The 24,922-nt window shown below is 38.7% G+C and overlaps 1 protein-coding gene across 9 annotated transcripts in view; it reads left to right on the top strand.

Annotated features, from left to right (window-relative positions):
• Positions 1-24,922, top strand: part of RYR2 (ryanodine receptor 2) — a 456,533-nt gene that overhangs the window by 374,075 nt on the left and 57,536 nt on the right. For 5 of the 9 annotated variants that reach the window (XM_041128385.1, XM_041128384.1, XM_030034937.1 and 2 more), the window contains 6 exons: positions 6,665-6,777; positions 8,406-8,502; positions 12,840-12,943; positions 13,552-13,603; positions 13,751-13,804; positions 15,450-15,473. In XM_041128385.1, coding sequence (XP_040984319.1) covers positions 6,665-6,777; positions 8,406-8,502; positions 12,840-12,943; positions 13,552-13,603; positions 13,751-13,804; positions 15,450-15,473 — 444 coding nt within the window. Of the gene's footprint in view, positions 1-5,080; positions 5,117-6,664; positions 6,778-8,405; positions 8,503-12,839; positions 12,944-13,551; positions 13,604-13,750; positions 13,805-15,449; positions 15,474-24,922 lie in introns of all 9 variants that reach the window. The other 4 variants (XM_030034940.1, XM_030034939.1, XM_030034938.1 and 1 more) reach the window with 2 other exon arrangements.

Genomic DNA, 24,922 nt, shown 5'->3' with positions numbered 1-24,922 from the left:
ATAAGGTCTCCCCTCAGCCTCCTCTTTTCTAGACTAAACAGCCCCAGTTCCCTCAGCCGCTCCTCATCAGACTTGTGCTCCAGGCCCCTCACCAACTTGGTTGCCCTTCTCTGGACACGCTCCAGCAACTCAATGTCTTTCTTGTAGTGAGGGGCCCAAAACCGAACACAGTACTCAAGGTGCGGCCTCACCAGTGCTGAGTACAGGGGAACAATCACCTCCCTGCTCCTGCTGGCCACACTATTTCTGATACAGGCTCGGATGCCGTTGGCCTTCTTGGCCACCTGGGCACACTGCTGGCTCATATTCAGCCGGCTGTCAACCAGCACCCCCAGGTCTTTCTCTGCCGGGCAGCTTTCCAGCCACTCTTCCCCAAGCCTGTAGCGCTGCATGGGGTTGCTGTGACCGAAGTGCAGGACCCGGCACTCGGCCTTGTTGAACCTCATACAGTTGGCCTCAGCCCATCGATCCAGCCTGTCCAGATCTCTTTGTAGAGCCTCCGTAGCCTCGAGCAGATCGACCCTGCCTCCCAACTTGGTGTCGTCTGCAAACTTGCTGAGGTTGCACTCAATCCCCTCATCCAAATCATTGATAAAGATATTAAACAGAACAGGGCCCAATACCGAGCCCTGAGGAACACCACTTGTGACCCACCACCAACTGGATTTCACCACATTCACCACAACCCTCTGGGCTCGTCCAGCCAGCAAGTTTTTCACCCAGGGAAGAGTACAATTATCCAAGCCACGAGATGCCAATTTCTCAAGGAGTATGCCATGAGAGACAGTGTCAAAGGCCTTGCTGAAGTCAAGGAAGTTAACATCCACAGCCTTTCCCTCATCCACTAGGCAGGTCACCTGGTCATAGAAGGAGATCAGGTTGGTCAAGCAGGACCTGCCTTTTGTAAACCCATGCTGACTAGGCCTGATCCCCTTCTTATCCTGGACTTGCCATGTGAGTGCTCTCAAGACAAACCGTTCCATAATCTTCCCCGGTACCGAGGTCAGGCTGACAGGCCTGTAGTTCCCCGGATCCTCCCTCCAACCCTTCTTATAAGGGTTTCACATTGGCAAGCCTCCAGTCCTCTGGGACGTCCCCTGTTGACCAGGAACACTGATAGATGATAGCGAGTGGCTTGGCAAGGACCTCTGCCAGTTCCCTCAGTACTCTTGGATGGATCCCATCAGGTCCCATAGATTTCTGAGTGTCTAGATGGCGTAGTAGGTCCCTAACTATTTCCTCCTGGATTAAGGGGGGTATGTTCTGCTCTTTATCCTTACCTTCCAGCTCAAGGGGTGGAGTACCCTGGGGATAGCTGGACTCACTATTAAAGACTGAGGCAAAGAAGGCATTAAGTACCTCGGCCTTTTCCTCATCATTGGTTGCTACATTCCCTTCTGTATCCATTAAAGGAAAGATATTCTCCTTGCGATTCTTTTTACTGTTAACATATTTGTAAAAACATTTTTTGTTGTCCCTTACGATAGTGGCCAGATTTAGTTCTAGCTGAGCTTTTGCCTTTCTAATTTTCTCTCTGTATGATCAAACAGGATCCCTGTACTCCTCCCAAGTTGCCTGCGCTTTCCTCCAGAGATGATAAACTCTCCTTTTTTTTCTTGAGTCCTAGCAAAAGCTACCCGTTCAGCCAGGCCGGTTGTTTTCCTCGGCGGTTCGACTTGCGGCACATGGGAATAGCCTGGTCCTGAGCCTTTAAGATTTCCTTCTTAAAGAATGTCCATCCCTCCTGGACCCCTTTTCCCTTCAGGACCATCTCCCAAGGGGCTCTCTCAACCAGTGCCTTGAAGAGGCCAAAGTTAGCCCTCCGGAAGTCCATAGTGGTGGTTTTGCTGACCACCTTCATTGCCTCACCAGGAATTGAAAATTCTATCATTTCATGGTCGCTAAGCCCAAGACGGCCTCCGACCATCACACCTCCCACCGGTCCTTCCCTGTTCGTAAACAACAGATCTAGCAAGGCTCCTCCCCTGGTTGGCTCACCCACCAGCTGTGTCAGGAAGTTATCTTCCACACACTCCAGGAACCTCCTAGATAGTTTACTCACTGCTGTGTTGTATTTCCAGCAGATGTCTGGAAAGTTAAAGTCCCCCACAAGGACAAGGGCACACGATTCTGAGACTACTGCCAGCCGCTTGTAGAATGATTCATCCGTCTCTTCAACCTGGTCGGGCGGTCTATAACAGACTCCTAGCACAATATCTGTCTTATTGGCTTTCCCTCTCATCCTCACCCCTAAGCACTCCACCTTGTCATCAGAATCGTGTAGCTCTGTACAGTCAAAACATTCCCTAACATAGAGAGCCACCCCACCACCTCTTCTACCTTGCCTATCCCTTCTGCAGAGCTTGTAGCCATCCATTGCAGCACTCCAGTCATGGGAGTCATCCCACCATGTTTCCGTGATGGCAACTAAGTCATATCTATCCTGCTGCACGATGGCTTCCAGCTCCTCCTGTTTATTGCCCATGCTGCGTGCGTTGGCATAGATGCATTTGAGCTGGGTTATCGAATCCACCCCTAACATCGGCATGCTGCCCCCAGGCTCATCTCTGGTGCACCTAGTTTTATCCCTTACCCCCTTCGAATCTAGTTTAAAGCCCTCTCTGTGAGCCCTGCCATCTCATGAGCAAGGATTCTTTTACCCCTTTGAGATAGCTGGACACCATCTGTCACTAGCAGGCCCGGTGCCGTGTAAACCTCCCCATGATCAAAAAACCCAAAATTCCACCCATGGCACCAGCCTCTGAGCCACGTATTAACCAGGTGTGTTTTCCTGTTCCTTTCAGTGTATTTCCCTGCCACTGAAGGGATTGAGGATAACACTACCTGTGCTCCCGATCCTTCCACTAATTGTCCCAGTGCCCTGAAATCCCTTTTGATTGCCTTTGGATTTCTCTCTGCAATCTCATCACTGCCAACCTGCACAACCAGCAATGGGTAATAATCAGAGGTCCGAACCAGACCAGGGAGTTTCCTGGTAATGTCTTTTACCCGGGCCCCAGGGAGGCAGCAGACTTCCCTGTGGGATGGGTCAGGTCTGCATATTGGGCCCTCTGTCCCCCTCAAAAGGGAGTCGCCTACGACAATTACCCTCCTTTTTCTTTTTTCAGAGGATGGCAGAATGCGTGGGGCTGCCCGACTGGGCCTAGGCATCTTCCTAGATAGGACTTCATCTACACCCTGATCTTCACTGGCCTGGTCCTCAAGTTCCCGAGCCCCGTACCTGTTGTGTAGGGGCAACTGGGAAGGTGAGGGAGACCGGGAGGGGATTCGCCTGCCTCCCCGAGCAGGGACCTGTATCCATTCCCCTCCATCTCTTAGGTCCCCTCCTGCCTGGCGGCAGGAGGGCAGGGGAACCTCCGCTTCTTGCGGAGCCTCCATCTGCTGCCGCTGCCTCAGGGATGGCAGGGTGTGGGTCCACCAATCTATCTCTCTCTCACGCTCCCTGATACTCCTCAACCTTTCCACTTCCTCCTTCAGCTCTACCACCAGGCTGAGCAGATCATTCACCTGGTCACACTTCACACACGAGGTGTCCCCGCTGCCCTCCGTCATCAGTGATAGACTCAGGCACTCCCTGCAGCCAGAGACCTGGACAGCTGCATGTTTACATGGCACCTCTGTCTGCGTTGCCACATTTTTCCTAACAATGGCTTTCACCCGAGTGGCAACCATACCTGGGTCTCCCTCCGGGCCGATGCCCACCGCTTGAGTAGCCTGCTCGAGCTGGGAAGAGGAAGACGGGGGCCGCGCCCCGCCTGCACTCCCTGCCTGCGCGAACTGCCGCGCAAACTGCTGCGCCACGCCCTTCCTGACGCGCCACGCCCTGTTTGCCCGCCCTGTTTGCCTCGCTCCTGGTCGCGGGCGCTCCTCAGGGCCATTCAGGTCTCCCACGGTTGCCCCTGGCAACGCCCACGCCGCGTCAGCCTCTCTCACGAGAGCCGCTGGCTCTGGCCAGGTCCCTTCGCTCTTCCCCGGGGCTCCTGGGCCTCGGGAACCTCCCAGTCCACCTCAATCTAGCGCTCAGCCGCCGACTTACCGTTGCCTCTGCTGGCCCCGCCGCTGACTGAATACTTGTCCCAGCTGTTGCATCATACAACTCTTCTTCATATAGTTTGCCAGCCTTAGTATGGACTTGCCTCAAGTTCAGCAGCCTTACACAGTTTGATTGAAGTGGAGTCACTAAATTTTGCCTGTTATTGAATATGCGTGGGGCAAGCAAAAAGTGATAGAATGTGGAAGTAAATCCATGGCAATCACGGTTAGCCTACTAGAGAGAGACAGGAGTATGGGTGTTGATTTGAAAGGATATAGAGTGGCTGTGAGGAAGAAGGAAGAGTAGAGAAAAGCTAGAAATGTGGGAGGCAAAAGGTCTTGTCTTTTACCCTGGTTTTGTCGAAGTTAACTGAGCTGAAAGGAAATTGATTAGGATGTACGAAGTTGCATAATTCAGCATTAGACTGTTGTATTTGAGTTCAAACAGCATATACAATCTCTTGATTTCTGGCATTTTTGCTATACCATCATGTATATAAATTGGTTAAGCTTATGTAGTTTGGAGAAATTGTTCAAGGGAGTGAAACCCAAGGTATGATCCTTGTGTTTTCCATGTTCTGTTGTAGGATCAATCTCACAGTGTATAGAATCCAGCAGTAGTACAGAACAGGATGGATTCCCATTGTAATACCAGATCAACATTTCAGATCAATCCTTCTAATCAGACTTAAAAAATGACTTGTAGTGAAGTAAATGCTGACTGGGTACTTTGAACCTATTTGTTTAAAGATTTGGCCCCACAGCTTTACTTATCTTCTGTAGACAAGTGCTCAAGTGCTTTTGTTACTGAAATAGGTAATTCAGTGTCTTTAAAAATAATGAATATGTGAGCACTGGGTCTGTTTTTATGATAGTCTTTAGTAATCCTTTGCTCTCCATATACAAATACTCTGCGCTCTGTATATACGTACTCTGAATGCTTTCCTTATTGCACTGGCAAAGATCAGTTCATTCTTTGTATTTTCCTTCCACGCACAGCTAACTTCTTTGTTTTTATTATTTTCAGAGATCTGCTTGCTTTGGCCGAGGCTATTTCTTTTGGGAAAGTATAGAGGGTTTTATAGTTGTTTGTGAAGATATTACTAATTACCTAACTTTCACATTTGGGTTTGTCTGACTGCTAAATTATTAGCACTGACTTTGTTTTGTGACTGTAAATAAGTTTGCAGTGAACACTTTTCTATCCTTTCTTTTAACGAATATTTTTCATTTGTATTCTATCTTTTGGAAGGAACTTGTTTTAGAATGTCACCATTTAATCTTACAAGTGTAATTATCCATTTCACTGAATGCTTGGCAGTATTTTAATCCATTTAATTAAATGTTTATCGTTTAACTATGAATAAATTTTTGTATTTCACTAAACTAGAAAAGTCCTCTTGGATAACTATGTTTGGATTGAATATTGAGTCTACATAAACATCATCATCACTACATATTTTAAATAAAATGCTTTGGTTTATTACAAGGAAGAATCACCAAGGCTTTCAGGGTAGAGATGCTAACTTCCATTGACTCCTCTGATGGTGATGGGAGACAGAGGAGCAATTATTCCACTAGCACAGTTGTCAGTAAAAGACACAAACCAACCCCCCACAATCAAACAATCCCACACAGCAGACATCCCTGCCCTTAACTCTACAAGAGTTGTGTAGGTTAAATCAAATTATGTAATCTTTCTGGAGCAGTTGTGAAATAAATCACAAAGACTGTGAATAGGCTACGGGAAAGGAGTGATAAGTAGTACAGCCTCCAATCAGAGTTCCCAGCTATTCAATCAGGCTATATACTGTTGCATGCAGTTGCTCTTCTGGACCACAGTAGTCATTTTCTTCTGATGGAAACAAAGATGGAAGGTGGAACAAAAGAAACTGAAAAGCAAAAGATGAGGATGGGGCACACCCAATTTCATCTTATGCTACTGTAAAGCCAGGATGCAGAAAGAGAATATATCTGAAGACAGAGCTGTAGTATTGTGAAATGTAGCTGAAGTGTTTTGGAATATCTTGTGTTTATTCTAGCTATGCAGATTCATGGAAGGGATTTAGTCCTAACTAAGTCTTCGTGCCTGTGTGTCATTCGTAAGGTTAATTCCTTTCCATTGAAGCTGGTCATGGTAAATATTACAAATGAAATATTAATAGTATTTAAGACAATTCCTTTAGAAGTATTGTCTGAGGCAATGTGAAGGTGTACAATTTACCTGTACATATGTAAAGAGTTACATATAAAAGGTAGAAAGAGTGAAGATTCTTTGTATTAAAAGTTAAGGTTTCTGAGAGATGGCCTCAATGATGATAATATTCTACCTAAAAGATAAAAGAAGTAGGGTGAAGTAAAAAAAGAGACTATCTATATTGTGCAGGGAAAGGAAGAAGATTTTTGCTTTTAAGTTTATTTTCTAAATTCTGATTCTACAATTTGGCTGATCACTTGAACTCTATCTAGAACACTTTTCCCCATCTATTATTCTTCTGTTGTCTTTTCACTTGATTTATCTGTTATCTCACATTTGTACTATTATTACTATGCCCAGACAGTAGGGACATTGCCACATTGTTTATTTTTCCATGTGTATTTTATGTAACAGGTTGAGCATCCTCAGCGGTCCAAAAAAGCAGTGTGGCATAAGCTGCTGTCTAAACAGAGGAAAAGAGCAGTAGTTGCCTGCTTTAGAATGGCACCATTGTATAATCTGCCAAGGTAAGAGCGATATTTGTTCTATCTTTCACAAATGCGTTTGTGTTCATACATTGCTATTTGGCAAGATCAAAAGGAAGAAAAACATGTAAACCAGTAATTGATAAACTGTGTAGTAATGTACTTTGTATGTTACTTTCTTTTAATAGATCTAATTACTTTCTTCTAATATATCTTCTGCAAAAATAACAAAAAGTGTAATTTTAGATTTCTGGTTCTCTCTTCCTGGTGTTATTCCACCTGTTCCTCCTGGTATGTTTTCTTTTCTGAAAAGTAGACACCTTTCATAGGAGATAAATGCAGAAACAGGCATATTGGTGTCACTGTAATATCTTGGGAGATAAATTTCCTCCAAAGCCATGGTATAGCTCTGGAAATACAGAGTTAACTTTGTTATTAGATGGTAAATGTTCTGTATGCAGGAAATAAACTGATACCTTTTATCTGAAAACTTGTCTATTTATTGTGCACTTTTGGGAAGAGCATTCTATTAGACAAGAAATATATGCACAAACTCTAGGTGTTTCACACCTTTTCCTGTGGCTCCTTTCCCTCTTCTTTCTCGTTCAATAGAGAATGGGATCTATAGTCAAGCAAGTTTCAGAATCCTGAGATTCTGGAAGGAATGAACATTCAGAAAAAGTAAAGACATCTGTTTTTTTCATGCAACTGATAAAAATAATTTCCAGAACACTCGTGTCTGATCTTTTCAACATAATAAAGTACTCATTTTTTCCCAAAAGTATGCATATTATTACTATAGTAGGATGTATGTTAGTAGGATGAATCTTAGTCTGTCCCAGGAAGTACAAGGGCATACGAATCATACTAGCTTGAAATAAGGCTGCTGTGACAGTTGAAAATAGAACAAAGATATTTCCATCTGTAGCTGCTCTTACTTTAACAAGTAGGTCACCTGCATGTAACTAGCATTCCTGTATACTTTAATTATAGTTCTTCCTTTTCAGTATATGAGACCGGCAGTTGTTTAAAAAAACTAGGATGATTGATAAAATTCTTCATGGAGAATTGGTTGCCACACAGTCCATTTTACAGTGAATCCTCAAGAAAAAAAGAAAAAAAAACAGTAAACATCATCATTGGCTTACCCTCTTTCCTCTAGCATCATCATCCATTTAATTTCATGGAATTTGGAAAAAAAATGGTTTATTATTTTAGATATGCAAGTCTAATCCTGAACATTAAAAAAATGCAATTATTTGAGCACAATCCAAAGTTATCTATTACTGTTATATTACTATTTACGTTAAAATAATATGAAAATATTTTATATTAAAAATAAAACTCACTAACATGGAAAAAGAATGGATTTCATTTCTTACTTGTGTTTAAATTTCTTTAAAGTTCTATTTATTATCTGTTCCTAAAATTGTTATTATTACATTTTAATATCAGTTTTACAAATTAATGGGACACAGTTTTGAATAGAGCATTTTAATGTCAACTTAATTTTTAAAATAGGTGCTTTTGGCAGGTTTTACCATAGAAATTTTGCTTTCCTTTTAAATGGTAGTTGTAATGACTGCACAGTTCTTCAAGCTAAATGAAATTCATATTGACCAAATCTTCTCTTTAAGTTTACAGTTTTTGTTTTAAATGTCCCTTTTTAGGCACCGAGCTGTCAATCTCTTTCTTCAAGGCTATGATAAATCTTGGATTGAGACAGAAGAACACTATTTTGAAGACAAACTGATAGAAGATTTAGCAGTACGTCTGGGTGCAAAGGGTCATGGGAATGTATTATGGATTAACGTTAATCTTGATTAATAATAATTATAAGTCGGTGAGGTACATAAGATATCATCTAAGCTATCTCTACCCAAAAGGGTGAGCTATAACCCAGTCACTCTGACAGGAGTTAAAAATTACAAGTGATGGAGATTCCAGAATACCCTCAGGCAGTCTGCTTCAGGGCTTCAGTAACCTTTTATAAAGCTTTTAAACTTTTGTCTAAATTATGTGCCAGTTGCTGTCATTCCCCTATTTCTTATCTTCTGCCCTGTGGAGAAGGGGAACAGCCTACTCCCTTCTTTCTTCACAGTTAACCTTTATGTATTTGAAGAATTCATAACCCACATTAAAACCATTTAAGTCAAAAGGTTGGAATATGAAACTAGAGGAATTGTACTCTTAGATTAATCAGTCCCTCAGAAGCAGATAGTCTGCTGCTACTTCGCAGAAGAATCCTCTTGTCAGGGAGGTGAGGATTTTTCCCAGCAGTAAAGTGTTAAGAGTCATGTCTTTAGCCTGGTAAATCCCTGGGGTGATTTTCAGTAAATCCTTGTGTCCTCATCCCTTACAATTGTCTCCCAGAAAGGTAGTTCTTTCGAGGGTTGGGCAAGAACTAGTACTAGGAAATTATTTAGTCCCTGGGAGGTCCAACAGAACACAGTCTGAGATAAATCTTTATTGTGAGGAGAGCCAGCTCTCTGCAATAGAGAGGAAGCTAGCTGGAATATTGGTATTAGAAGAAAACAATAATTTGCTTTTACTCTTTAAAACTTATGCTTAAAACCAGCTACCCAAGTTGTGAATAATTTTGAAAATAAGGATCAAAATAGAGAAAGGAAGATCAGCAGCACTGAGCTCAACAGAAGCAGACTATGGAAGTTCATTTTTGCCTGCACACATGCAGAATTCATTTCTTGTGGAGTCCTTATTGTATGACCAAGCATTGTGAAAAAGCAAGAGACATCTGCAAATACTTACTTCGTATACAACCTTTTAAACTGATACCTTCATGTGTCCCAATACACTGCAAATGTTTTAAATTGTGCAGGTTCATCGCCAAAAATAATCATGTTTTAGCAGTTGAGAGCATGTGTGTGTAGATATGGAGTGTGGAACAACCTAGCTCTTTGCATGTGTGTATGTATGTGCAGGTATGTATGTGTGAGGAAATGACCTAGCATGGTAATTTGGTTACACTCTGACATAAAGGGTTCTCTCCTTACCTTCTCTGTGAAACCATATCTTTGCTAAGTTCATGAAGAACTCCTTGCTGGCAGGTAGCTTTTGTGAAAAACTGTCTTAGAGAAGACAGAAACAGACTGGAATGGCTGTTATATCATCCTTTAGTAAAGGACTAGAGGCATTCCCTTGTAATTCCTCAAGCATACAGATACGTGTGTCTCCAGCACTCTCTCAAGAAGAGATGTGTTACACCTTTCATTCAAAAGAGCAAAAAAAACCCTCTATCTGTCCTTTAAAGAAATTTCTGTCACATTCTTGCTGCTTTAGAGCACTCTCGTGGAGGGTGAGAGTTTGAGGTTCTACTGTTCAGCTCTGTGGAGCTGACACAGACTTTTGTGTGGACTTCATGAAAGATGTGGTTGTGATGCTGGTGAAGGTTCTCTATCCCTCTTAGAGAAACTGTACCCTGGTGTAGCAAGGAATTAAAGCTTTATTGGACTGTCAAGATGGAATCGCAGCCCAGGCTGTGGTGGCAGAACTTGTCTGAAACGGGAGAAAGGAGGAGCCTTGAGTTCTCTAATGTATGCTTGAAGGATGGTCTGAAGTTTCTGAACTGTTCGCATATTAGGTAGAAAACTGGAACAATCCACAGCCCAGAAACTATAGCCAAGAATTCCTGTCCTTTAAGTCTCTGTAGTCAATAAACTACATTGTTGTATGCCATAGTACGTTCCTTCTCAATACTGAGAATCTTGAACTCTCTTTTCTGCCAAGTAAAAATAATTTGAAGGGAGAAATGCAGTAAAAACTACCTCCTTCCTGGCTTTTCCAGATCCAGGCAATTCATAGACCTGTGGTAAGGGCTTTTTCTGGGATGTAGGAGGTGAGTGTTTGCATCACCTAAAGCAAGGACTGGACTAAACTTGCAGTTTTGTTCCCTGAATCTTCTGTCCTTAAGTCTGTTACACAGAAGTGGCACTACTTCTTCCACTTCTCTATATTAAAAGAAAAAAATATACACAAGTCCTCTATTTGAGGAGCTTAATTCTGCTGATTCTTAATTCTGATTCAACAGATCAAGTCTCTAAGGGAACTAGATTTTTAATATTTGATATTAAAATCATAGGATATTCAGCACTGTCCTTATTAACAGTTAAAATGCTTCTGCTTTACTTAAATATGTTATATGAACACTTAAGCTTATGTGATAAAATTATTGATTATTTTTGTTGGTAGGCATTACTGGACATAATAATAATAATTTATAAGAACAATATGTTTAATGTTTAATGAATAGATTATATAAAAATTAAATCTTTTAAATCTTCAGCATTTAGAAACAGCAACTAAAACTTACCCAACTTATTTGTTTTATTCTCTTATGTTATGTTCAGTTAAAGCTTTTTATTTTACACTTAAATAACTGTCGGGCAAATGTCTCAAAACATTGAAAATTAAGAATACTTTTTTCCCGGAAATGTCAGAAAATCATTTGGTTCTAGTGTTCATGCTATGCTTAATAATGAGTTCTACTTAATTCAGTCACTGGTGAATTTGATCCTCCATTTAATTTGAATTAAATCTATGAAAACTAATAACTTGTATTAAACATTAACACAACTTCTACCCTTTTGCTTCATCAGTTTTGATAACATCATTAGAGAGGTATTCTGGTTGATAACATTTCCAAGTATAGAATGCTGCCATTTAATTAAAGGGAAAGGTCAGCATCCTAAATTAGATAGAAATAAAGAGCAGGGGAAGACCTCCATAATGGTGAGATATAACTAGAGTTATAATTTGCATTGTTCAGATCTTGTTATTGATACTGAAAATATTGTCACATATTGCAAAATGTGAAATGAACCCTGTATGGCCATCATAGACTAGTATCCGAAACAATCATTGTGCATATATGTCAACTAAAGTGAATTCTCAGCTGTAACCAGTCATGATTGGTACAGCTGAGTGGAAAAGCTGGATTTCACAGGCACATACGAAGTGTAGTACACACAGAGATCTATAAGCATTCCCACAGGAATGTATTTGACACTAATACACACAACTTGTTCTTAATAGGCAAAAAATCCATTTTCCTTATATCTGTCACGTGGCCAACCATTCCTTATTGCTAACAGATAACATCTGACATCATAATAATTTCTTACTTGTGCAGTCTTATCAATGCATGGAATTTTTTTATCTGTATTTTAGTATATCCTGCTAGGTGAAAATGAGGAGGAAGAGTGGGCATAATTTATGCAACCAATTTTCTCTGAGCTACCAGATGCTTTGTAGAAAAATATGTCTAGATGAAGCAATTTTGTTAATAACTTTGTATGCAAAACTTACTTTCTGAAATGTCTTTTGGCAAAAGACAAGAAGTCAGAGGACAGATTTTTAATAGATTCTTTTCAAAACACTGCCTCCGTGGTTGCCATTATAGTATTTAGGACTACATTTTTCTTTAGAGTGAACTAACTAGAGCTGTCTAAACCTGAAAGCAAAATAACCACATGAAAAAACTATTTGTGTGTGTATACATATATATATATAAAAAATATTTTTTTTATACATTATTGATTTGTCATCTTCTAAAATTCTACATCCTGCCAGCATTACTGTTGTTCGTAGATATGGCTCCTTCTGTCTAAAACTATTGGTGAGCTTCAAGTCTGGATTTCTTCTCCCTCAAAGCCTCTCACAGTTCCTCAGCGAACATTATACCTGGCATAAGAGTTGGAACAGAGGATTCTAATTTTTAGCTGATGGAGCTTGTAACATAGAGAGGAACAGAAAATATAATAGCAAATGATGGCATCTGGTTACCACTCATTCTGGGTAACAGCAGTGAAAGACTGAAGTTACTTTCAGAATCTAGGGAAGAGGGTTAATTTTTATAAGGAGAGGAAATCCAAAGCTTTGCAACTGGTGTCATCTTTGTAAGTCTTCATGGTCATAAACACGGTCAAGATTCAGGCTTTTCATACTGTGCTTGGAACTTGTTTCCTCCTGGTTGTCCAAATAAAAATTACATATGTGAGTAATATGTTTAATAAATTTCACAGAGTAAACCATTTTTTCACTATAGATAATTGAATATACTTTTAAAATCTTTTTTTTCCCTAAAGAAACCTGGGGAGGAACCACCAGAAGAAGATGAAAGCCTTAAAAGAGTTGATCCTTTACATCAACTTATTCTGCTATTCAGTCGAACAGCCTTGACTGAAAAATGGTAGGGATGGTGTGGGAGACTGCAGAATGTTTGCAGATTTTCAGATTACTGCTGTACTTGAAGTTATACATGTCTCTGAAGTGAGATTGCATAGGCTAGGCCAAAAAATGTGCGTATGTACGTATGGTGAGTTTGAGTTACACTCAAACGTCTCTAGCCTGTGGTATGTAAAGAGATTTTTAATATGACTGATAATGACATGTAAGGAGTTTTCTAGAGACAAATAGATGCCCCTATACACTTTTTTACAGTTATAAATGCTGTGTTCCGGACTTACTACACCTCTCTCTTCTGTCTGTCTTCCCTATTGACAGTTATATTATGAATGTGAAATATAAGTATGTTTAGGTATAATTTAAAAATTTACTATGTTCTCTTCATTGGAAGGTGTTTATGAATTTCTGAGCACTGTGTTTGCAGCTGGCTTTACTTTTCAGTTTGTATTAGTTAATCAAGTCCTCATTTTCCAAAAAGACTTCTGTAATTAATTATGAGCATAAAAATCCTTTGAAAAGATTTTTAAGGTGCCTAAAAATATTTTGGTGCTCCAGTTCTACTATAATGGCTCTAATCTTCCTCATTTTCCCTTTCCTCTCTCTATTAACCAGCAAATTGGAAGAAGATTTCCTGTATATGGCTTATGCTGACATTATGGCAAAGGTAACTTTTTTGTTATCTTTTGCATCTTTTCTGTTTTAATAAAATTAATGAAGAAGATTAAGAGAAATTATGTGTAAAGTGAAGGAAGGCTTAGCCCCCCTTCCCCCATGACTTATCAGTAAATGTTTTCTTTCTACATGGTATCAGAGCTGCCATGATGAAGAAGATGATGATGGTGAAGAAGAAGTGAAGAGTTTTGAAGTAAGATTATACTTCTGTTTTGCTTTCCTTGTCATGTTAGACATTATTTCATAGCTTCCAACTGACATTTATGTTTCTTGGTTCATGGCTTACTGCAGCTTATTATGCCAGTGAACTGCATGTCAGAAGCTGGGTTGGCAGATATGAGTCACCAGATTCATAGCAGTAAAACAAAAACATATGTAGTATCACATAATGTAAGATTATGTAGAGAATCATACATGTTTATCTGACTGAGTTTTAACTTTTTAGTTGTTGAAAAGAAATAATTATGTGTAGTAACTTATTCTGGAAGTCTGACAATAACAGGCTGTATCTTGTAAAGTATCACATTCTACCTTTAGATTGGGTGATTAAAATACTGAAATAATACCACTTTTTGCAGTAGTCATTTACATTTAGTATCAGTAATTTATACAGTATTTTTATGTTCACATATATATTAGTGCTTCCTAGTAAAAGGTGAGCTTTTATTCATCAAGACTGCCAAGGTTTTTCTTATGTTGAGAATAGGAAATCTGTATTTATTGTTGTTTAATGTTGAGTTTTTAGTCATCATCACTGTATAAGGAAACACACTTAGATGATTTGATTACAAGAGTAAGAGATGAGTCCTTGTCATGTGTTTGCTCTGGGATCTGTCTCTCTTTTTCCATTAATATAATGGAGTTTACAAGAAATCTGTCTGTTCTGAGGGGCAGTGAACGAATTAGCTTGTTAATATTTTTAATATTTTAATATATTTTAGCATATTATAATCCTGGCATTAAAAGTTGTCTTATATCTTTCAAATCAATTAATACTTATATTTAATATCTTTACTGAAACATAGAAACATGAAATGCATGCTTTTATTATGCCTTAAAATATTTCTTAATATGCTGATTGATTTGATATAAAACTACCTGTGCTGTTTTGATTTTTGAGGAGTGGTTTACTTTTACTCCCATTGTTTTGTACACATCAGATGCCCTGTATGTTTTCTACGTGATGCTGCATGAGATAGGACTGAATTAGTTAAGTATGTATTCCCTATTTGGCTGTATACGGAAATCAGAAAGATTTAATACAAAATTCTTTTCAGTCACTCGGAAGTTCTAGTTCAGTTGAGTTACAGCTAACTTACCCAATATATAAATTTCTGTTTCTTGGTAAATATCTAAGTATGAATCCAAATTTCAGTGCTTTTTTTTTTTTTTTCTTTTTTTTTTGTTTTATTTCCTGGAAATGCAATGTATGATGTATCATTGACTAAACAAAGAATATTTATTTCTATAAGCTTTCTTCAGTTAGCCCATGCATGCTTGTTAGATATCAAGTCTTGTGCTTATAAATGTGAAAATTTACAAATAGGAAGTCATTGAGGTGAATGAACAGATTTATCAAAAAGGGATTTATTAGTGCTCCTGACCTAAATTATAATGGGTTCCTTGTTCAGCATTCAACTTTATCTTTTGAGAGAAGATCCTATTCATTTGTTTCTCATTATTATTTTTTCTGTAGCTATGAAACTAATGTTCAAATAATGTATTAATCTGTTCAAAAGACAATTTTGTATATGTATTTGGTCAGTCACCTGCAGAAAAAAATTTTGGACTTCTTTTTCTTATTACTATTTCACTTCTTGTCCTTGCCCTTCCTTAAGGTGACAGGATCACAGCGCAGCAAGGTAAAACAAAAAAATATGTGTGTATTTGTCTGGGTCTAATTTTGTGATTTTCTAGGCCCAACATCTTGGATAAGTTCAACTAAAGGGTCTTGAAAACGTTTTTAACATTTCAGTTCCAGCATGACATCTCTACCAAACCCTTCTTGTGCACAAACTCTTTTTAAAGACCCCAAGAATTATTTATGCAAAATATGTCATATAAAATTACATTGCCATTTTGGGGAACAGTGTTATTTGGCTTGTTCATATTGTTTTTGCTGTTCTTGCCTTTTGTGCATCAGTTATCTTCTTTCTGGTTATAATTTAATTCGAATAATTAAAATCATTTATTTGGCTCTTAAGGGAAAGCAGTTTGACTTTTCTTCTGTATCTTAGCAGACATGCATTTCTTATATAGTAGTAGAATTCTGTTTCTAATGTTTGTTACAGAGAGAGCATCAATTATATTATAATTTATCTGTGATTCAGATCCTTTGAAATAGACTAAGTCCTTAGCCTTCATTGTGATAATATTTGATAGAAATTCCATAGCTACTCCATACCTGAAGTGACTCCTAGTTGTTCCATGTTTTCACTAAAACCATAGAGGCAATAGCTCTGAAATTTCACAGTGTTAATTTTTTTATTGACTCAATTTCTTACACAGTCTTTTGTGTCTCATCATGATAGTCTCACCATTTGTTTCTAAAAGGTGGCCCATGGCTTAAGCACCAGCCAGACTGCCTACTTCATGCAAGTAGAAGTCTCAGTTCCCATTGTTGGCTCAGGCTGCTTGCTGGTAGCGCTGCAAGGTTGATGTTCTGAGAGGAGGTATGGTGTGGGGGGTAGCTAATTTTTGGTTCTGAGGTGTTTAAATATAGTAATTTGTGCTGTGGCTAATGGCAGCTACACTAAGTAGAGCTGACTTGCTTGAGATTGAGAATGCACAGATTTAGCTGATGGTCAGACTCCAGTCAGTAGCTCCAAAGTTCATTGCCTGTGGCAATATGGGGAATAATTATAACCTCCATTGAAAAATGCAAGATAATTTTGGTGTTTTGTTTGCTAGCACTTTTATTATCATTCATTTCAAAAAGAAGGACGTTCCCATACAGCTGTGGAACGAGAATATGTATTCCAGGATCAACTTCACTCTTACTCCTTCAAAAGTTTGCACAGATCTGTTCCACCCTCATACAATAAGGGCATTATCCTTTATCATATGTGTATGAATGCACTCACACAGACTCACAAGTTGTTTAACAGGTATTGTAATTGCCACAAACATAAAGTACCTATTACAAAACCCCAAAGGATGCGTATAAGCAATCTAATAGTATAATTTCTTCTTGGTTTCTTCCATTAATTCAGCTATTCAAATACTACATGTCTATCACTCTACCTACCTGGTTACCATACGCTAAATGCTATATGCTCCGTAGAAAATTTTCTGTCTTGCTGATTGAGAAGTGTTTTAAAAGGGAAAAAAACACAACAATAAATTATCCCCGGTTCCTTCATACATGACAGGAAACAGTTGTAAAGATACACCAGCTGTGTGTGTGTGTGTGCGCGTGCGCTTTTGTGTGTTTCTTTCTGCCTGTCAATCTGTCTATCTCAAAGTTCAATGTTGAAGGCAGTTCTTTTATTCCATGCTCTGTGTGCATGTGAAAAGACCGACTGTTCAATTTGTATGGGAATAAAACTCTACTGCTCCTTTAGACTTTAAAAATGTGTGGTGTTTGAAGTCCTGAATCTTTTCACAGCCAGAGCAACAGAGACCTTTGGGCAAGCTTAGAATGTGATAAAAACGACAAGTGTATTTTATCAGCAATTTTCATGCCCATATCTCATGCAGTGTAGTCTCATTTTTGTACAAATAATCTGTATTGGGATCACTGTGTCAGCAGTAGGGAGGTCACAATATAAACCCACAATAAAGTTGTCTGTGCATTCCTATGTGCCTGTCTGCATGTGCCTGCTAGTATTTGCTTTGAATTATTATGATTATCTTTGCTCCTTGCCCTTTGTCTCTAAGTTAACTTTCTGTCATATTGAACAGACACTCAATTGACTCCCCGTAGAGTTGGTGTCACTGTCCCCCTTGATTCTATCTGATAGGAAATTCTTTCCAATCAGAGTGTTTCACTAGCTGAATGCAAATAGGTTTCTGCATTTGAGTCACTGATTCTACTGGTTTTGCTACATATTAATGTGCTCTAAATATGTGTAGGATGGGAACTCAAATAGGAACCAAAACCTAGCTCATCTTTTTAAAATCAATTGGTTTAAATTGACTCATCACAGGAAGAAAAGAGATGGGGAACATAGAGCTTCCTGTGTCAGTTTTCTTCATCCCTGTTACTGGTAGCAACTTTGTTGATAGACTTTTGTATTCACTAGATTTTTGTCAAAATGATACATTGTGCTGTCACTTATCTCAGGCACAGAAAGACTTGCAAGTTTCAGTATGTACAAATAATGCAAGCTCTTAAGGCTCTAGCCCATTGGAGATGGTCACTGTTATCTCTCACTGTCACAAAGCCTGCATAAATGGAGTGACCATATACCATGTATTTACAATAGGTAACTATTATTGTTAAAGAATGATACGACTTAAGGTCAGACTCCATGAACAATGTATCAATTCTTAGGAATTAAACATTCCAATTAGTATGCAAAAATGTGTTTCTCATTAGTTTTTCCTACCCATAAGGGAATGGATGCAACCTAATACATGGTTTCACTCGCCACAACTACAGGACAAATGATTTATACATAGAATCAGAGAATAGTTTGGGTTGGAAGGGGCCTTTAAAGGTCATCTAGTCCAGCCCCTCTGCAATAAGCAGGGACATCTTCAACTTCAACTCACCTTGAATGTTTCCAGGGATGGGGCATCTACCACCTCTCTGGGCAACCTGTGCCAGTGTTTCACCACCCTCATCATAAAAAATTTCTTTCTTACATCTAGTCTAAATCTGTCCTCTTTTAGTTTAAAACCATTACACCTTGTCCTATCGCAACAGGCCTTATTAAAAAGTTTGTCCCCATCTTCCTTATAAGACCCCTTTAAGTACTGAAAGGCTGCAATAACATCTCCCCAGAGCCTTCTCTTCTCCGGGCTGAGCAACCCCAACTCTCTCAGCCTGTCCTCACAGGAGAGGGGTTCCATCTCTGTGATCATTTTGTGATCATTTCATCCCTCCTCTGGACTCGCTCCAACAGGTCCATGTCTTTCCTGTGCTGAGGACCCCAGAGCTGGACGCAGTACTGCAGGTGGGGTCTCACCAGAGTGGAGCAGAGGGGGAGAATCACCACCTGGCCACCCTGCTTTTGATGCAGCCCAGAATACGGCTGGCCTTCTGGGCTGCAAGCGCACATTGCCAGCTCATGTCCAGCTTTTCATCCACCAGTACCCCCAAGTCCTTCTCCGCAGGGCTGTTCTCAATCCCTTCATCCCCCAGCCTGTATTGATACTGGGGTTTGCCCTGACCCAAGCACAGGACCTTGCACTTGGCCTTGTTGAACCTCATGAAGTTCACATGGGCCCACTTCTCGAGTTTGTCCAGGTCCCTCTGGATGGCATCCTGTCCCTCAGGCACATCAACTGCACCACTTAGCTTGGTGTCATCTGCAAACTTGTTGAGGGTGCACTTGATCCCACTCTCTATGTCACTGATGAAGATATTAAACAGTACTGGTCCCAATGTGGACCCCTGAGGGACAGAGAGAACTTGTCACCGATCTCTATCTGGACGTTGAGCCGTTGACCACCACCCTCTGGATGCAACCATCCAACCAATTCCTCATCCACCAAACAGTCCACCCATCAAATACATGTTGCTCCAGTTTAGAGAGAAGATTGTTGTGGGGGACCATGTCCAGATAGACGACATTCTTAGCTCTTCCGTTGTCCGGTGATGTAGTCACTCCATCGTAGAAGGCCACTAGGTTGGTCAGGCAGGACTTGCCCTTGGTGAAGCCATGCTGGCTGTCTCAAATCACCTCCCTGTCCTCCATCTGCCTTAGCCTAGCTTCTAGGAGGATCTGTTCCATAGATTTATGTATGTTCAGGTTCCTCAGGTGGTCATGAACCTGATCTTCTCTTATTGTGGGAGGGACTTTCCTCCCCCAGTCCCTGTCTTGTGGTCCACCCACTTGAGAGGTGTGGGAAGAGAGGTTGCCAGTGAAGACCAAAACAAAAAAGTTGTTAGGTACCTCAGCCTTCTCCTTGTCCATTGTTAGCAGTTTGCCACTCGTGCTCATCAGTGGGGGTACGCTTTCTTTGACCTTCCTTTTCTGGCTGACCTATCTGTCAAAGCCCTTATTATTCTTTGCGTCCCTTGCCAAGTTCAGCTCCAGATGTGCTTTGGCCTTCCTGACCCCATCCCTACACAACCTGGCAGCATCCCTATACTCTTCCCAGGATAAACTACTTGTGCTACAAACGCACAAACCTATGGTTAAGTACGATTTGATCAGTTTTTACATGTTATCATAAGGGGGATAGAGTTCTTTTGTTCTTTCTTATGTACTGATGGTGTTGATACTGTGCTATTTGTTAATGCCAGGACCACCTTTTTTTTTCTGCTTATTCTCCCCACCACCCCATTTCCGTCACTGGTTTTTTTGGGGTTTTTTTTTTTTTTTTTATTCTATGCAAACAACCCCCAAAAAGAGTCTTTAATCCAGTTAGAGAATTTATGGTGTCCGTTACTAGATGGCCAGCCCTTCACTTCTCATTTGCTCCTACTTGTTTGCAGTGTTTTGATTCCCCAAAATCTATTTTATAATATCAATAACATAGGGTCAGTGCCATTAATACATTCTTTGTTATAGGGTCAGCTGTTTCTTAGTTTCTTGCCTATATATTAAGGCTGTTTTGGGCTATATGAATAACCTCCCATTGACTATGGGAAATGTGCAGCAAAAGTCTTGTAGAGAATCTCTTTTCGACAAAGTGAATAGTATTCCCATGCTTTTCTCTGGGTTTCAGTTCAGGGGCTTAGTGATAAATGATGATTTAAGGCTATTCATTAAGATCTTTCATTGCATCCTCTGGCTGTTTCCCATCTTCTGTGTTTATCAGCATCTCCTTCCCCCTACATTGTTTCTGCTACACATATCAGCATTAGTGTGGTACTTTTCAAGAGTACTCCCAGACATCCATCTGCCCTGTCTTTCAACTCAAACACCAGCTGGCACTCCATGCTTCACTGCTGCAGCATAACAGAACTGGTTGAGATCTAGGTAAGGCAGGGCCTTTGGCAGTCCTGGGGTAAAGGAGTGATGTACTTTGAAGAACAAATACATTGTCGTGATTAAGTGACCATTTGTAGCTTCCAGGTTCTTTGCTTATTTTTAATGCAGTAATTACATCGTAATCTTACCAAACCTATCCCTGTACATAAGATTTTCTGCTCCAACTAACTGATTCAATTCCCATCATAGTGGAATCTTCTAACTGATCCATTACCCTTTTTTTTAAATTATTCCTATATAAAGTTAGACATCTATGATGTCAGTTATTTCAAATACATCAAATTTGTCACCCAACTTTAAGCAAGAAAGGGTGACACAGTTTGAAAGTAATGTATAGTTTTATAGGTACGTACCAGCGGAGAAAAATATTGGAAACTGAGAATACATAGATTTGAAAGTCACCCAATACAATATTTTTCCTTTTAGAGACTCGATACTTTGTCAGTTGCTATCTACTTGAATAGGAATGAATATGTTAAGTGATCTCATCAGCATGGCAAGAATATGGAGACAGGATGTAGGAAAGAAAACTAACTTCCTTGCCAGAGAGGCAGACATAAATGAATGACAGTATGAACATGACGACATCAGTAAGGATACTGCTGCAAGTTGAAATGGAGACATTCTAACCAAAACAAAATAAAATCTGTAGTGAAGGTTATATTTCAGGATATCTTTATTCCTGTGGATTTATAGCTCAAATTTAGTCCGATTTTAACACAGAGTAGTATTTTCTTAAGTTTAGTATATGGTTTTTTGTATATATATTGTATGAACAAAATATATTTGTAATATAACATTAAAGTTTTTAATACAGATTATTCAAATGCTAGGAAATGTAAAATATAATGTTGATAAAACATTCCTTACTTTGTGCCCATGTGTATTATTGTGCTAACTATTGATACTGAGTAACATAGTTACATCATAAAATCTAATGGTAAATATTTTTCCTCCCAGGCGTTTATTACTGGGGAGAGTCAGCAGAACACCAGTACTTCTTTCTCTGAATATTGGTGTGAATACAAGAAATAATTTTGTTGAATGATGGCTACAATTCCTGTGTCTTTTCAGCTGTTATATTATGAAGCATATAATAGCTTTTTGCTATCTTGTCTGAAATTTGTTTAAAAATCATTAATAAAATGGTTTGCTCCTCTTAAATTCTCTTTTTTCCCAGATACTTTTTAGATCAATGTTACTACCTTTCCTCTCACGTCACCATCTTACAAAATACTTATGCTAATGCCCAAGAAAGCTGAATATTGTTTACAGCCAATCAAATCAAAACAGAGTTTTTTGCATACATGTTTTTCCTAGCTACATTTTATTTTTAATGTTACTATTTATTTAGCACCAACAGTGGTAAAGATGAATGCAGGGAATATTTTCAAATTTTATGAAGTCATTGAGTTAAGATAGAGTAGATAAAAGCATATGTTTACTTAATATTTAATAAATCCCCTACTAGAGGAAGTCTACCAGTGTTCTAAAGTCTTGTAAAGAATTACTGCATTCAAAATGAATAGCTATAGTTTTGAGGAAATTAAAAAATTGCTAACAGACTGCCACTGACTGCATATATCTAAGAATGTGGTAGTTAATTTATGAACCTATTTATCTTTTTTAGTGATGATACTTAGACACCACTTTCAAGCATTTTCAGAAGTATTTACTTGTATCATGGAAGTAATATCAAATGATAGAAGGCTTATAGATGCCTGGCACTGAGATACATCAGTATTCCTAAATTATAGAACAGTACATAGAACAAGAAAGCACAGCAGGTGGCAGAGAAATAGCTTTAGAATGGCCATTCATTTGTTATAAAATTAACTTTTGAGATTAATTGTATTTTAATTATTTTACATGCTAGCAGTTTAGTAGTCTCTAAATTTACTGTTTGCCTTATTTTACCATCTGTACTTTAAAGGATTCCTTTTGATGTATGATAATCTGTATAATGACATGTTTCAATACAGAAAGGATACTTAACTCAGTGAGGTATAATAATGGATATCAGATTGGCTAGTTAAAAATTACTTTTCAACTGAAAAAAAAAATCTGGGGTTGAGACTTTCAGCAGAAGCAGAAATATGAGTGTGAAATTGCAGGGATTGAAATATTTCTCTAAGTAATATGGAAAGCATATTCGATAAACACCTCTAATGCTCTTAAAATCCTACATATTTAACCTTCAGGAATTATAATGCATTATGTTTTCATTTTGTCTATACTCTTTTTAGAGATGGTGGAGTCCAAAATGAGTGATTTAGGAAAAATTCAACTTTATTTATAGAGCATAAACCAGCATGTATTGACCTTAAGGCCTTAATACATATGAAGATATACATATATATATATATATATATATGTATATATATAAAAATATAAAAAAATTCTGCTTGACTACTTGATGTTATATTTTAATACATAGCTTGTAGTCATGCATGCCTGACACTGAAATTAACAGATGTTTTGCCAGTGTAAGACCTGTCTAATACGAATTATTCTCTGGACCAAACAGAGGTCTTGAAAAGTATAAAATATGAAGACAATTCAAAGGAGAAGCATTCATCTTAGAATAGTTGAGTTGAAAGTAATTTCTTCCCTTTCCATCTTTTTGTTTACTCTGTTTACTCTTTAACTATTTCATAATTTCATATTAAAATAATAATAAAAAAAGAATGCTCTGTAGAAGTAGGATCATACGCCTGCGCTCCATGGCTGCAAGCTTAGTGGTAGCAGCAAACAAACCTCTCCATATAGCTTAGCTGCAAGGGAGAGTCCAAGAATCATTCTTTGTATGGATTACAAGAAAATAAACAATTTCAGTGGCGCATTTGTCAGGTAAAGATCCTGAAATATCAAGTTTTTGCAAGTTTGTTGCCTACAAATTCAAGCTAAAACTTGTGATTTTGCCCAACGTGTTTTTTTGGCATACGGTTGCTTGTAATGATTTAGAAAACAAAAAGAATGAAGTAGAAAATGTTTGAGTCTCTGCTTTCAAAGAATATGCTGGAAAGGTTTCCTTCATTTGGTAGGTTGCTGGAGAAAGTCTATAATATGGGAATACATGTATGTACTTTTCTAAGGGGTCAGCTTTTTCCCATATAAATGGAAAACACCCAAGATAAAATAACTTGGTTTTTCTTTGATTTTTTTTTTTTTTAAATTCTGGTGAATTACTTTAAACATTTCATTTAGTATGAAGTATTTTTGCTGTTGTTGTCATGGTTTTGTGAATGACAGAAAATTTAAACCACTGGCTGATTATTTTGGTAGTTCTCTTGACATCAACTGGCAAGCACAATAAAGTGCAAAAAACTGTGCTGGTAGCACAGGTAACAGTGTTAGCGGTAAGCACAGCTTAGAGAAATGGGGATACCTTGACCAGCCAGCAGCTGTATTATTTTAGTATGCTTTGTATGCAATGGGTGGCCCACTTCATATCAGCGCTGCCATCACATGTGTATATATATATATATATATATATATATGTATGTATTAACATTGCATGGAGAAAGCAACAATGAAAAAGCATTGTCAAGCTGAAGAAGGAACCATGATCTCATGATCTTTGGGGGTTATCATCAAAGGAATGGTTGCTTTTAGAAGAAATCTTTGGGGTTTTTTGTTGGTGGATTTTTTTTTTTTTTTTTTTTTTTTTGGTCTGCTTTGTTACTAGTTACCTAGACAGCCCAATTTTCATGGAAAATGCCACTCTTCTCACTTTAAGCTGTTTGGCAATGCCTGTTTCTGCTGTTCTTCTATAGTGCCATTGCAAGAAGTATGCATACCCGTTCTTTTAGTCTGTAGATTATGCAGATGCATCCTCACTATAAGCATTCTTATAAACTTACCAAAAAAACATTGTGTAATGAAAGTAGTATAGCTGATGTTACGCTTGTGAATAATCCTGCAATGGAAGAAAAATGAAAGGTTGTTGGGTCTAAAACTAAAAGTAACTAGAAATAGGAAATAGTTTTTAAAAAAAGAAACACTGATCAATTTTCAGTGGCATCTGAAGCAAATGAAAATATTTTATTGTAGCTATATTGAACCTGTGATGTCATGATTTTCTGGTGGTTTGTGTGTGTGGTGTGTGTGTGCGCGTGTGTGTATGTGTGTATGTTTCTGTTTTGTTTTTGTTGAACTCCCAGGAAGAGGTTTAAACATGAAGGCAAAACTTTCAAACCTTAGCA

Source organism: Aquila chrysaetos, chromosome 13 (genome assembly GCF_900496995.4).
Source record: "Aquila chrysaetos chrysaetos chromosome 13, bAquChr1.4, whole genome shotgun sequence".
NCBI lineage: Eukaryota > Metazoa > Chordata > Aves > Accipitriformes > Accipitridae > Aquila > Aquila chrysaetos.
Note: the sequence above shows the minus strand (reverse complement) of the source record. Positions and strands in the feature narration are given on the sequence as shown.